This window comes from Eumetopias jubatus, unplaced genomic scaffold (genome assembly GCF_037043125.1).
Source record: "Eumetopias jubatus isolate StellerSeaLion01/CBP00866 unplaced genomic scaffold, mEumJub1_p1.0 scaffold_4, whole genome shotgun sequence".
Taxonomy (NCBI): domain Eukaryota; kingdom Metazoa; phylum Chordata; class Mammalia; order Carnivora; family Otariidae; genus Eumetopias; species Eumetopias jubatus.
The window spans coordinates 65,972,251-65,988,474 of NW_028274810.1; the positions used below are offsets into that span (position 1 = coordinate 65,972,251).

At 38.0% G+C, this 16,224-nt stretch overlaps 1 protein-coding gene across 2 annotated transcripts in view; it reads right to left on the reverse strand.

Annotated features, from left to right (window-relative positions):
• OSBPL9 (oxysterol binding protein like 9) overlaps positions 1 to 16,224 on the reverse strand; it is a 176,250-nt gene that overhangs the window by 112,791 nt on the left and 47,235 nt on the right. For both annotated transcript variants that reach the window (XM_028106812.2, XM_028106811.2), the window contains exon 3: positions 11,680 to 11,758. In XM_028106812.2, the coding sequence (XP_027962613.2) occupies positions 11,680 to 11,758 (79 nt within the window). The remainder of the gene's footprint in view (positions 1 to 11,679; positions 11,759 to 16,224) is intronic.

The following is a 16,224-nucleotide window of genomic DNA, read 5'->3' on the forward strand; positions in this document are numbered from 1 at the left end:
AAATTTAATATTAAGAAAATGCAATGATGAACCATAACTTCAATTTATATGCTGGATTAATGTTACATGTGGAGTCACTGATGGAAGTATCACAATGACGAGAATGAACGTTCATAAACTTCATGTGGACTTAATGAAGGAGGCTGAAAAGACAAAGACGACCGTGGCAGAGTATTTTCTTAGAATTCATCAGCTAGTTAGTTGTCTAAAAGTAAAACAAGGATGAGACAGTCCAGGCGTTACCAGAAGACAGAGCTTTAACTCAGGGATAATTAACCTGGGGTCAGAGAACTAACCAGAAAACCTTTAGAATAATGATTTTCAAAATGTGAGATCCTTGAGGATAAGCACTTTGCTTTGCTCACTACTTTATACCCAGAAACTAGCCCAGTGCCTAGTATACAATAAGCACTCAAATATTTGTTGACCATAAAAATGAGTGACTAAATAGATGGAAGGAAGGAATAAATCTGAATACTGGTATTTTCTCGAAGTGCCTACAAGCTGCCCAGGGCAGAGCTCTAGGCCCATCTAACCCTCTGACTTCAACCAGAGGAATTATACTTTTTTCTACCTTACACTTGGGTTTCTAAATAAGATTGCATTTGTAAAATGCTTTCATTAAAAGTTTGAAAACCATAGAAAATTTATCAGTATCACTCCCTTCCTTGAACTATTATACTTACAAGTGATATCACTTAATGCATAATTGTCCCTCAAATTACTGTTGAGTCCCCAAAGTTTCTTGAGGTATGACATTACATTTTATATAAGCAGTACTTATTTAACTTTTATATACCCTACATTTTCCTGTACACCGACTCCTCAGAGGAAAATCTGCATTTTTTTTAATATCAAGCAACAAATGGACATTTTGTACCACTACACTGTGCAAAGCCTGCCATGCAACAATTCTTGCAGCATCACCATCTCCATTTGAAGAACAGCAGTTATGCAACCACTTTAATATATTTTGCACTCTATTCTACCATTCTTTTAATCAGCATAAAAATAGAAAAATTAAAGCGTCAATAGGAATGACAATAAATGTAAATTTTATAAACATAATGTAATTGAGAAATCATTACGCATGCTGAAAACAGTAAATTTGTATCACCAACAGAACACTCCCTAGACTGTGGCACATAAGACTTTGTTCTATTGCCTATATGGCTATTTTTGAAGGAAAGGAATTAAAATGTATGACTATATCTTATGAATAAATATTGTGTCAAAGAGGCAAGGTATGATTAAGCACTTTGCAGTATGCAGTAGAATACATCCCCCTTACACTCTGCAAGTCTTTGTTCAAGTCACAGAGTCTATACTTTCATGCATATTTTCAAGTACACATTATATACTGTCTAATGATTTCCTTTACATGTCTCCATTTACTCTCCACACTAAAACCTACCAAGCCATGTTCCAAACTGGGTAAAAAGATTATTTAATGTATATTAGCAATTTCTCAGATAGTAGGGTTAATGAATGAGTCTAAGACTATTTGTCATTCCCTTTCATAAAAGAAGGATATAAGACGAGCATAGCACCAACAACAAAATGGACAAAGGAATGAATTACCAAATAAGAAATAAACACATTAAAATATATTTCTGAGGGGAGGCATTGGGTTGACATTTTTTTAAAATGAAAACACTAAGTGCTGATAAAGGGTGTGATGAAGCAGAGGGAGTATAAATCAACACAATCTCTCTTGAAAACAATTATGGAGAATTGTTTCAGGAACATTAAAAATATTTATGTCTTTTGTTCTGACAAATTCTTAGAATTTACCTATCCTAAGGTAAACAGAGGTTTTATTAAAGATTTATGTGCAAGGATGTTCAACATAGAGAGGGGCACCTGGGTGGCTCAATCGGTTAAGCGTCTGACTCTTGGTTTCACCTCAGGTCATGAACTCCGGGTAATGAGATCTCGCCCTGCAGCAGGGCTCCCTGCTCATCAGGGAGTCTGCTTCTCTCCCTCTCCATCTCTGTTTCCCTCTGCCCCTCACCCCACTCACCACGTGCACTCTCTAAAATAAATAAATAAATCTTTAAAAATAATTAAAAATCTGAAAACCTTATTTATACAAGATAAGTCAATTTTATGAAACACACACTAAAGGATCAGAAGGAAATCCAAAAGCATGTTATGAATAATTATCTCTGGGTGAGAGTATTATGGGTGATTATTAGTATCATCTTTATACTACTCTATATTTTCCCAAGTTTCTACAGTGAGCAGGTATTAATTTTACTACTTAAAAAATATGGAAAAGGGAATGATGGGATAAAAATGTAACTTACTAATAAAAAGTCAAATATCTACTCTAATCCTAGCTACTCAGTCTATAATTAGCTAAACTTGGAAAAATAATTTCAAATATTCAGTGAGGATCTTAAACAGAAAGCAAATTAAGAAGAGGAAAAGTAGGGGCACCTGGGTGGCTCAGTTGTTAAGCGTCTGCCTTCAGCTCAGGTCATGATCCCAGGGTGCTGGGATGGAGCCCCGCATTGGGCTCCCTGCTCTGTGGGAAGCCTGCTTCTTCCTCTCCCACTCCCCCTGCTTGTGTTCCCTTTCTCTCGCTATGTCTCTCTCTGTCAAATAAATAAATAAAATCTTTAAAAAAAAAAAAAGAAGAGGAAAAGTATACCACTGAGATCCAAACTTCATGCAATACAACAAACTGCCAATATATGAATTCAGTGGCATTTCCCCCCTTTAATGCCTACATCTAATTAAGAATTATGGTTGATTTACCTCCTTTACACAAAGTCTTTAAATGGTCATCATGTAAAAATCAAAAATATAAAACTGCAGGGGGAAATTTTTTTAAAAGTCATTAATCAACAAGATAACTGAATTTGTTACTAATAATAAGGCTGAGATGATTACTTTAAAGAAGACACTTAAGCCTACAACGAAGGGTTAGTCTAATGATGTATTATCTATTCTTCTAAATGATTAATGATAAGGATGTACCATGCTGCATTAATTAACGTTAATGCAGCATGGTACATGGACGATGTTGCCCTAATATACTTGATCAATGTAACTTTCCTGAATTAAAAACTTTACTTCACCACTGGGCTGAGTTATAGTAATTCTGCATTTTAATAAATGAGCAAGTTCTAATGGACGGAGTTGAAAAGGTCAGCTATCAGTCCAAGCACAGATAACTTCCACTAAGACACAATTCCTGAAGATTCTTCTAATTTAAACATTTCTTAGTGTTTAAAAATATTGTATTTTATCTTATGCAACTTGTGTTGCTTTAAAAGTATATCCAAATAAGTCTGCAAACAAATTTCATATTTGAAATCATTTTGGAGAAGATACTACCTAAATGATGTCTTCAGTAAAATCCTTTGAAAGTAAAGGATTTTATGAAGAACCAAAACATCTAATTTCCATCTTTAAAAAATTCATATTTTTCACACACCACGTTTGCTTAGGGCAAGACATCCCTTCTATGTAGGTTAGGGCATAACAATCTAAGATCGAGACCAGATCACTTGACTCTCTCTCATTTCACTCATATATAAATTGGAGATATTCCACCTAATGTGTAAGGTTGTTAGGAGAGGAAACTGGAATAACATGTGAAACCACTGGATCCAGATCAATGGCTCTCAAACTTCAGAGTGCATCAAAATCACTACAGAGAGCCCATTTCCAGAGTTTCTGATTCAGCAAGTCTGGGGGCCAGGCCAGAGATCTGTTTCTAGCAAGTTCACAGGTGATGCTGATCCTGCTGGTCTGGTAGCACACTTCAAGAACTACTGGTCTAGAGAGACCTGAGCACTAATCTACCAATCCTAGACACTAAGCTTCTCTAAACCTGTTTCTCTAACTCTAAAACTACCCTTATTGTTTAGGAGTTTAGGAACTATGGAAGGAATGTACAGTGCCTGTTGAACACTGTGCCTGGTTCATTAACAGATAATTGGTAGTAGTAATGGTGGTGGTTGTTACCACCATCACTATTATACTATTTCTAAATTTTTTTTTTAAGATTTTATTTATTTGACAGAGAGAGACACAGCGAGAGAGGGAACACAAGCAGGGGGAGTGGGAGAGGAAGAAGCAGGCTTCCCACGGAGCAGGGAGCCAGATGCGGGGCTCAATCCCAGGACGCTGGGATCATGATCTGAGTGAGCCGGAGGCAGATGCTTAACGACTCAGCCACCCAGGCGCCCCTATACTATTTCTACTAAGTAATGGAACGTGTAGAACATTAATATCACAAAAAATTTTAATTGCATTAAACTACATTGTAATTTAAAGTTCCTTATGCTTTATATTAATTCCTCTTCTGATAAAATTATAAAAGTTAATTATAAACTAGTTAATAAATCTCTACAATAACTTTTTTTGTAGCAGTTAGGAGAATGGTCCTAGAGCACAACTGTTTGTGTTCAAATACCAGTTCTGCCTTGCAAAACCTGTGTGTCTGCGGCCCCCAGGTTCCTTATCTGTAAAATAAAAATAGTAATAGTACCTACATCATAAGGTCACGAGAACAGCATTAACATAAGTAAAACTCTGTATAGTGTTGGCATAAAATAAATATCCAATAAATGTAGCTATCACTATTATTATCCCAATACACTATCAGTAACATTGTAAATCCTTATACATACTAAAGCATTAAATAGACTTAATTCAAATGACTGGGTATTTTTCTAATTATTAGTGTGAACTATAAAAGACCAGGTCTTCTATTAGGTTGAGCCATATGAACTGCTGACATGCAACTATAAATACAGTATTTGCATAGGCTGAAACTAATAGCTTTCATCCCAATCTCTCTAATCATTCCTTTGAGCCTATTGATGGTTCCACTCTAATATGCTCCCAGATTTGGTCCTCAGGAGGAGGACAGTACAGAGAAAGGATATGGCTACCTTTTGTTAAATCTGCACTTTCTAAATATCAAAAAAAAAAAAAAGGGAAATGGAGTATAAATCAATTTTTGTATAATCTGTTTGAAACATGAGTTTTATTTGCTTAATATTAGGGCTTTGCCCCTTTTTCTGTAAGTCTCTTGGGATCCTGTGTAGAAGCTGTTCTCATTAAACACCAGTTAAGTCCATTCTCTGGTACTAGTTACAAATTCGGTTTCATATTCTACTTAACAATTTAAATAAACTGAAATATTTCTAAAAAAAGAAAAAAAAAAAAGATCATTCAGATCTCCCAGAAAGTTCATACCCACTATTCTATGGTTTTAACCAGAGACTGAAAATACAGAGAGGTTTTATCTAGCCCACAGATGCGTTTCATCGGCCTACAGTTTGTTGCTATTATTGTTTAATTTGGAGATTTAACACACACATACTCAAATCCCATCCACAAAAAAAAAAATCTGATTTTCTGGCTTCTCTTGAAAAACTGGACAATCTGGCAACACTGGACAAGCATTACCAAAAGCCTACAACTGTCTGGAACTAAGAACTAACCCTTCAAACAGGGCATGAGCTTTCTAAATTGCTTAAGTCTTCATCTATCTTTACTCCTCACTCATTTACTTAACTGCCTAGCTCTTAGGCATTCAATTTTTCAACTGCTGGTTTGACAGACACAATCTCCATCTTCAGCCCAAACTCAGATCCAATTGCCATCACCATCTATATCTATGTATGTGTCCCACAGACGTAAGAGGTCCCGCACCACCTATTTCCCTGATTTCTCTAACTTCAGATGTTGACAACATCCAAACAGTAAGCCATGCCAAGAACACTAACTTTATATGGCTATCATTCTCTCACCTCCCATTTCCCAGTAGTCACCAGTTTCTACAGATTTACCTCCTAAAATCTCAAGTCTATTTCCTCTTCTCCTTCTCCATTACTACTGCTTTAACCCATTCAGGGCCTTACCAACAATCACAAATATTTATCTAAAGCCCATGTCTTACTCTGTCTCTTCTCTGCTTAAAACTCTGCTTCGCTGGCTCTTCACTGACCTCAGGATAAAAATATAACCTCTTTACATCAGATGTAGGCCTCTGCCTCATCTCCTCCTCATCGTTCTAACAGTACCAAACATTCGTAGTTCTCTGAACACACTGGCAGCAACATATTTCCACACCTTTGCACATGCTACAACATCTCTCAGCCTAACGAACTTCTCCAATCTTCAGAACTCTGCCACAGAGAGGAGATAAGGAGCAAGAGGAGGGAGACAGAGCCTGGTGAAGGAACCTTTAATTTTTACATTATATACTGGGGCACATCTTGAAATTTTTAGAGTTATTGTGATTTTTAATTTTGATTATTATAAAAATAATTACTTGGTAACAAAAAACCTTACTCTTCTGTGAAACACTGTCTTTTTTGCCTCTTCATTATTTCAGTGTCTTCTACGTATTTCTACTATGACAGCACATTTCACATCACATTCCAATTACTTCTTCACAAGCTCCTTGACATCACGGCCCAAGTCTTATTTACCAGTATACTCTCAGTTCTGAGAATGGGGAGTTACACATACTATACACACAATTATGTTTGAACTCAACAGCCAGTCTGTTGAGCTTTCCATTCAATGTCTATTAGAGAATCTATATGCAAACAACTTTAGCTGACTGATAAGAAAGGGGATCATTTTTTGCCCTTGTTCAAAAGAAAAAAGAGGCAGTTTATAAAGATAAATTGGCAACTATTTTTAATCTCTGAAAAAGGATAGAGTGAAGTTGTAGTTTTCAAACCTTTTTAAAGCTCTAACATGCTAGGATTGTAATTTCAATTATCTAAAGAAAAAAAAACTACAGAGAATATTTCTCTCTTTTTCAAATCTGAAGTTAATTAAAATTGACTTTGTTTTGGGGCACCTGGGTGGCTCAGTCGGTTGAGTGTCTGCCTTCAGCTCGGGTCATGATCCCAGAGTCCTGGGATTGAGCCCCACCTCGGGCTCCTTGCTCACGGGGGTGTCTGCTTCTCCCTCTGCCTTTGCCCGCCACTCCCCCTGCTTGTACTCGCTCGCTCTCTCTCTTGCTCTCTGGGTCAAATAAATAAATAAAATCTTTTTAAAAAATTGACTTTGTTTTGATAATTTTATGGCATGTCTTTAAAACTGGAGATATTCTGAAATATCAAGTTACCAGAATTAATCATTGCAATGACAAGTAATCTATGGTTTCGGGGAAGTTTTTTTTTTTTCCCGGTACCAATCCTCTTTATTATAAACAAATAATGTTTCAGGATACAGGACATGGAGGGTAGCTAGAGACTTAAACCATAGTGGAAATGAAGGTGATAGGTAACAAACTACCCACATATATTTCCATACACTTGACCTTCTTTCTTGTTGCTATGGATGAACCATCTGTGCTCTTAGTGAAAGGCAAAGCCTCCTCACCTGTGTATTAGGTCCCATCCTCTCTTGCCTTCTCAAGAACACTCATCCAGCAATTCTCCCCCTTCTCTGTTGCATCAATTTTCCCCTTTTTACTGAATCACTGCCAATACCACAGGAACATACTATTATTTCCCTCATCACACAAAAAAATTTGTTCTCATTCCCCTCTCCAGCTACTACTGTTATTTCTTGCCTTCCCTTCACAGCAAAACTTGAAAGCACTGTATATTTCTATCTTAAAATTGTTCTTCTCGGGGCACCTGGGTGGCTCAGCCAGTTGGGCGTTGACTCTTGGTTTTGGCTCAGGTCACGATCTTACGGTCGTGGGATCAAGCCCCTCCCCTCCCCCCCCAAGTCGGGCTCTGTGCTCAGCACGGAGTCTGCTTCACATTCTCTCTCTCCCTCCCTCTCTCCCTCCAGCTTGTATGCACTCTCTCTCTCAAATAAATAAAATCTTAAAAAAAAAAATTGTTTTTCTCAAGGTTATCAGTGGACTCCTACCTGTTAAATCCTCTGATCCCTTCTCATCCCTCAACTTAACTGATCTATCAGGGGCATCTGACACAGCTGCTGCTGCCTCTCCCCTTCTAGAAATACTCTCTCTTGGCTTCTAGGCTACTGCATTCACCTAGTTTTCCTCCTCCTTTTTCATTGCTTCTTTTTCAATCTTTTCTGCTAGTTCTACCTCAGCTCTGTTCCCTTTAAATAGATGCTGGAGTGCTTCAGGGCTCACTACCTCTTGTCTCTCTGCACTTACTCCTAAATTCTTCTGGCTCTACATACTATCTATATGCCAATGACTCGCAAATTTATTTCTTCAGCATAAACTTTTCTCCTAAATTCCGCACTTCAAACTGCCTACTTGACATCTCTGTAGGCATCTAGAATTGCTTATAAGCATGTCCAAGGCTAAGCTCCTGATGCCCACATCCCCTTCCCCAAACTAGTTCCTCTGGCAGTCTTCCCCACCCCAGTTAATGGCAACTCCATTGTTGTGGCAAGCCAAAATTCTTGGTGTCAACCTAGACTCTTTTCTTTCACATGCTACAGTTTAATCTTTAAAATACAGTATCATATGACACACTACTACTTAACAATATAAAAGGAAAAAACTACTAATACATGTAACAACAAAGATGAATATTAAAAACATTATGCTGAGCTAAAATAAAGCCAGACAAAAGAGGATACATAATGTATGATTCCATTTACGTGAAACTCTCCAAAAGAAAAATCTATAGTGACAGAAAGTCAATCAGTGGTTGCTTGGGGCCAGCGGCTGGGAGTAGAGACTGAAAGAAGAAAGGAATCTTTTGGGTGACAGAAGTGTTCAATACCTTGATTGTGGTAGCAGTTATGACTAAATAAACTTGTCAATACTCACTGAACTTTACAGTGTATACATTTTATTGTATATTATACCCTGATAAAGTTGATTAAACATACATATGTAATTTAACCATTTCTCACTGCCTCCCCATCCCCACTGCTATCCTGTGGGAGCCACCATCACCTCTCTTCTGAATTACAATAGCCTAACTAGTTTCCCTGCTTCTGTCCCTGCCTCCTGCATTTTATTCTCAACAGAGTGGCCAGAGTGATACTGTTAAAAAATCACATCATGTCACTCCTCTGCTCAAAACCCTCTAATGGCTTCTCTTCTCCATAATAAAATTCAACATTCTTACTATGGCAGACAAGGTCACATGATCAACTTCTCTGTTACCTCATATACCTCATTTCCCACTACCCTTCCCCATGATTATTTGCATTCCAACTAGAACTGGCCTCCCTGCTGTTCTTCAAATATGGCAGGCATGCTCTTTTGCACTTACTGTTCCCTCTGCCTAGTAATGATGTACCACCATCCCCGACAAAGCCTTAAAACTTGTTCCCTCACTTCCTTCAGGTCTTTCACCAAAGGGCACCATTCCAATGAGCCTTTCCCTGGCCACTCTCAAATTTCAACACCTCCCTCCACGTATATATACAACCTCACTTCTATTTCATTTTCTCCTTTCCTACTTTATTTTTTTCTCCCCAGGATTTAGCACTCTCTTATTTATATTTTACTAGCATATACATACATACACACACACACACACACACACACTAAGTATAAGTAACTTTTTATTTTATTGGCTTTCTCCTCTACCAGAATGGATGACCCAAGAGGGCAAAGAATTTTATCTTTTTTGTTCACTACTGTATCCCCAGAACTTAAAATAATGTCTAAAATGTATGTTGAATAAATGAATGTATCTCAACAAATTCTAGCTTTCCCTTTAATAGTTGATAGTAAGTAGAATTAGCTTTAGAGATACATCAATTGACTATTTGCTTTAAAAAAATTCTGGTAGATTAAATAAAAACTTCAACACATTTAAGTATGTGCTAATATATATCAGCCAAACTTGTTCTCAATTCTAATCAAGAATTAAGATCTATCAGACATTGAAAGCTTTTTATCAAATTTTCAGAGATTTTCTTATGAGTAAGGGCCTATGTGAAATAACTCTCATTATTGCCAAGAATATATAGAATATAGAGTGTCTTGGTGAGTTCTTTACAAAAACCAGATAATGTCATGTTGCCTGAAGCTCCCCTTACTATAATAGTAGAAAATAATCAATCTGGCAGTCTCAGAACTAAGAAATCATTTTAAAAATACATTTAAGTCTTAGTAACACTTGTCATTTAAATCATTAAAGGAATTAAAGGAATTGCTTGTTTTACAAGCAAGCCACATAAATATGAGACTATTTAACATAAATAATCTAAAAGTAAATCAGAAGGTACAGGTGCCCTTGCTCTAGAGGTCTGAGTCTCCTCTCTTTTAAACAGGCAAATAATACAGCTTCTGGAAGTCCAAAGGAGTTATCTCCTTAATAACTGCAGAGGAGAGAATTCCATAGTGCAGTGTTCACCTGCATCCAGGAGCTATTACTTGAAAAACATTAAAGTATTCATCTTTAATCAAGTAAAGAGTTTCAGTGTGGGGGTGTTAACTCCTTTAGTTTATAAGCAGCATTATATATTCAACCTAAAAATAAAGGCCCTGTGCTTTCATAGTATTTAAAATGTTTTATGAAGTTAAATGCAGTGGAAAATTTCAGGAAAGCATCATCAATTAAGCAGCTCTGAATAAAGAGTATGACCAAACACCATAAATATTTTAAGGATGCTTTTTCCTAAAAGCATCAGAGATATCACAATTGAGTTATACTGGTTTGTCTCTATCATATTTAAGCTGCATCTTTCATTTCTATGTGTCAATTTCTTAAACAAGACAATGAAGAAAAATAAGTTCAGTATACTATCCTAGCAATGGAAGGACAACAGCTGTTCAACATCTCATATAATATACCTGGTCACTGTTAGACTTCATAACCAAAACATTTTTAAGCTATCAACTTATTTAATATTTATTTACCCTGGTATACCTAGCATCTATCACAGTGCACTGTCACTTGTAATTCAGAGAAACTACTAACATCTCCAAAGCTTCTCATTTCTAAGTTTCTTGGACTGCTTTAAATGTAAAACAGAGGTTACTCTGGATAGGCAAAATAACAAAAACATTAGTAGCAAAGCTAATAAACACTCCTAGATGAGAGGTACGTTAAGACGGCATCATTAAAATCGCTTTTATTTGCTGGTTTACAGTTTTCAAAGCAAGATGAAATGAGAATGATCATACAGTATCTTACCCTTTCTACCGGTGAACCATAGCATGCAATGTCGAAACATAGCAGTGGCAGATGGCATTGGTGTTATTAACTATAAAAAGGATAATAGCAGAAAAATGACGGCTGGCAGACAAGACACAGAAATGCAGATGAAATGAATGCAAACTTGCAGTTCTTGAAGCAAAGCAAAACCTTTAAGCCAAAGGTTGCCACTAGCTTCAATTTAATTTACATTTTGAGTTTTACACCAACACTGCAACCTTCAGTCTTTAGACTCTTCATGCAGAGGCAGAACCATACTCCTCAATAAAGAAGATCAGCAACCTTCTGTAAACACAAGCCAGCAGCGGCAGCAGCCCATTACTCTCTCCCTTCACTGATTTTTATCCTTTGAATTTTTAATCTCCAATTGCAGCCAGATCCACAGTCACCTCAAACAGATCTGTATCCACTGCAGATACAAATCCCTGCCTAACCTGCAGTACCACTTCATCCAGAACGCTCCTGTGCACTCATTCATGCAGAATCAGTTGCAAAACCATTCAAGTCATCCAGCAAACACCCAAAAGAGGAGGAAAGAAGCAGTTGGGACTGTGAAGAGAAAGAATCTCTTCTTTTAGCTCACCCTGGAAATGGAAGGTTTTCTGATCAACAGTTATTGTGAAGGTGCTGTCGTCCTCATCGTCTATACCAATCACAGCTCCCTGTGAAACAAAGAGCAAAATCCCAATAAGGCAAACAATGACATCAGCAATATTCACTACTGCTACAGCCCTGGAATGCTCAATGCACCGAGGACACCGGCAGTAGGCTCGACACAGAAAAGGGGATGGCAGGGCACTGTAGTACTCTGCATGGCTACCTCTTATTCTTGCACAAGGGGCATGGTTGCTGTGAGAGGGGGAGAGGACAAACACAGAAGCTGAGTCTAGAATCTATGTTCAAGAGTCAGCCACTGGGTTTTTCTGAGCTTTGGACTACTCTCTAAAATGGGGAGCCAGAAACCTCCACCACACCCGGTTGTTGTGAGGTCAAAGAATGCAGGTCCTCTTCATCAGGCTGCTTCTGTGTTACACTTGTTAGTGCAGAAATGTCAGGTGACACTTGCTTCAAAACATGGTCCCAATCACTTCTTCCAAGTGTGCTCCCATAACCACTCGCACATGGCTCTGCAACTGCACTTTCCAGTTTTTGCTGTGATTATGTTTATATGTCTCTTCCCCCTGAACTGCCAGGAGATCTTGGAAGTCAAAGACAATATTATTTGTTGATACATGACCTTCAAGTACACACCCAATATGTGTTTTTTAAATAAAAGCATGAACAACTCCCCAAAAGATGGAGGAGGGGACTGCATTTATAAGTTGTTTGTTTCAAGAAGGTGGATAGGGTGGGTTTTAAACTTTTAATTTTTTGTATTCAACTACAAGCAGCCCATTAAGACAACAGGAATTAAGAGACAGGAATTTATGCAAAATAAGGAGTGTATTGGTTAGTGTCCTTAAGAAATAAGCATCTAAAGTATTTCAGAGAAAAAAGCTAGAGAACATGAGATAGGTAAAATGCCCCAGGATGGTGACAAAAGCAGCAGCATTCCAGGACCTTGAAAATGAGGGCTGAAAAGAATCAAGGGGCCAAAATACCTAATCCCATGGATAAGGCTACTCCTATCCTAAGAGGAGTGGGTAACAGAGCCAAACATTTATTAATCTCTTCTCAGAGGCTGTCTGGATAAACCCCCATTTCTATCCAAATCCCATCAACTTGAATTATCTTTGTTATTCCTCAGTTTCAGTTTGGGTTGGGATTTTTATCCTTATTTTCACTTAAGTAAAGTGTCTCCTGAGAGTATAATGATTTACCCAAGGTCACACGATTAATGTCAGAACCAGAACCACTGGTATAGTACCTACTTATTCCATGGCAGCAAACATAAACACATCTCAGTGGGTAAGCATGTATGGGAGCAGATCATTCTGGTTAACTTAATTTTGTGGTTACTGAGTTAACTTCTAACTTATGATGTATCAAATATTTCCTAAGTTACAACTGAATACAAAAATATGTGCTTGATATAGCTCTAGAATATGTAACAATAGTCTCTGCCCTCAAGGCACTAATATTGCAGAGGAGGAGATAAAACATGCAAAGAGGTAAGCGTAATACAAGGTAGAAAGTGATCTCTACGTGGATGAACTTTGAAAACATTATGCTAAATGAAAGAAGCTAGTCACAAAGGACCATATATAATTCCATTTATATAAAATGTCCAAAATAGGCAAATTCATAGAGACTAACAGTACATTAATGGTTGCCTAGGGCTGGGGGGAGGGGAAGAGGTGGGGTAACATAGGGAGCAACTGCTAATGGGTATGGGTTTCTTTATGAAAACATTCTAAAATTGATTGTGGGAATGGCTGCACAACTCTGTGAATATACTAAAAGCATTGAATTGTATACTTTAAATGGGTGAATTACATTGTATGTGAATTATATCTCAATAAAGCTGTTATAAATCACCCCAATACCAAATGTTTGGTCTTTCTTTTGGGTCTCTTAGTGTGAATTTACCAGTTACTTAGTCAACTCAGATGGAAACCTCTAGGTTCTACACCTGTTCTCCTTCATTCCATCACCACAAGTTGTGTTCATTCCACCTCTGAACTCTAATATCAAATATTATTATTCCATCCCATGAACTGCCAATGCCCTAATTCAGGTTCTCATCACTATATGCTTAATAGGCAATCTGTCTCCTTTCAGTCTGACTACCTTTTAGTCCAGTCTTTGCTATGGCCAGAGTAATATTTCTAAAGCACAGACTCTTACAGGAGACAAAGATATTTAAAACCTTCCTTGGACTAATAAAGTCAACATTTCTTCATAATGCCATTCAAGATTATTCAAAATCTGGCCCAACCAACCTTTTCACGTCCATCAACCAGTCCCTTCCTCCTTAACACAGAGGCCCTATACATACTCATACACAACATTTCTTCCACACCCCAAGGGGAAAAACCAAACACACCAAGTAATTGCACTTTTTTAAGGTCCTTCCTCAAGCTCAATTCCCAACCACTTGTTAAACAAAAGCAAAACCCCATATCTCCCACTGGTTACCACCTTCTTTCTCACTGCTTTCACAGAGGAGCTTTTTGGAAATTGTCCATGCCTTAACTTTTCATCCACTCTTGCAATCTAGCTTCTTTCCCACCACTACACCAAACTACACTCTCACAGATCTCCAATGACTGCTTTAGTAGTCTCCAGTTTGTTTTTTTCTTTAAGATTTATTTATTTGACAGAGAGATAGCGAAAGCAGGAACACAAGCAGGAGGAGTGGGAGAGGGAGAAGCAGGCTTCCTGTCGAGCAGGGAGCCCGATGTGGGGTTCGATCCTAAGACCCTGGGATCATGACCAGAGCCGAAGGCAGACGCTTAATGACTGAGCCACCTAGACAAAACTAATAGTCTCCAGTTCTGTCATATACCACCAGTCTAAAGCACTGTTGCTGCTGCTGACCACTTGTTTCTTGAAACTCTCCTTCAATGGCCCTTAATTACCTAAGCTGTGCTTCAGAAATATTTCTACCTAAGTACCTGTGACAACCTATACGGGAGAAAGCATTCTTTTCTTGCCCATTACACTCTACCCCTCCTCTGTCCAAATGCTTCTTTGAAAACTCTGGAAGCTAGCTAACAACCTCCCAGTCCCATCAGGTCTTGCTATTACCCTGAAAGTTCACCCGCATCTATAACCACTCTTGCTTCCTTTCCACTTGTCATATGGAAAAGGTCTCCATACCCTATCACCGTTCCTTAGGTCTCTCACTCTACTAATTGTCAACTTCTTTGACTACTGGCTCTTTCCCAACAGCACTTACACATGTTTAAATTCTTTATCCTGTTTAACCAACAACAATCATTTTCAATTACACATCTTCATCTGGCAATTAGCCCACCTCTCTCATTCCCTTCAAGTTTATTCAAATTTGCCCAAGTCTCCTGCCTAAAATTTTTTTAACCTCCCATTCCTTGTAGGGTATATAACCATATCAATGGCTCTTCTTCACCTTCAAATAAGGTGACCATATGACCTGATTTACCTGGAACAGTTCAATTATTCCTGTTGTCCTAGCATAATAATTAATGGAATGTCCTAGTTAGGGGTTACAGTCACTCTACCACAGCCTAGCCCACAATGTCCTCAGTGATTTGCTCCATGCTTACCTCTCATCTCTTATCAAATTCTACAGTTGGACAGCTTGAGATTTACCAATTGCCCCAGGTTCTCTTCCACCAAACATCCAACCTCTCCCTTTATCGGAGTTTATACTATTTTCTTACGTTTGGTAAAGTAAAACTCCTTTTACTAATCCATATATAGAATAATATTCTATTGTTAAGCAAAGTTCTTTACTATGCTAGTCCATCAAAATGCCAAAGTTTTTATTTCAATCCTGCTTTTAAGACCCACTATACCAACATAATAAACATATATTTTTCAGTGAATTTTCATTATTTTTCTTCTGAAGACATGAAAGGATCAACCTTTCAGGTTAGCAGTACTTGGGCTAACCAGGGTACGTGCTGCTTCAGGGTCACACTATCCGAGTTCCAGATAGAAGGTAACTGGAGCTGGAGTCTAGTGCAACCAGATGAATTTCCTGACTTTCCTTCTTCTCCTGTCCTCTGTACACACACACATATTTCAGACATGAGTCATAGTTCTGGTACCAAAGAAAGGTTTGTTCTCATGGCTTAGGGGAAAAAAAAAACCCCACAAAACAGAGTTCTGGCTATTTTAGGGCCAACCTCCCTTTGCAAGAAGAGAAACTGGGTTGGTAAACTGGCTCCAAAGATAATAAAAAAGAAATAATGACTCCTCTGGGACACAGATTTGCTCACACAACTCCTAAAAGGAATGTAGACAGTACTGAGAATACACAGCTTAGCTACTCCCACAGTAATTTCACAACCACATACTTTCTCTCCCTGCTGAAATGTTAGAAATCTTACATTCATATAACACATTTAAATCTGATGTTGGAGATTTAGGCAGAACGGGTATTACTCTTAGAAAACTGAGGCTCAGGGGCATCTGGGTGGCTCAGTCAGTTAAGCGGCTGCCTTCAGCTCAGGTCATGATCCCAGGGTTCTGGGATCGAGTC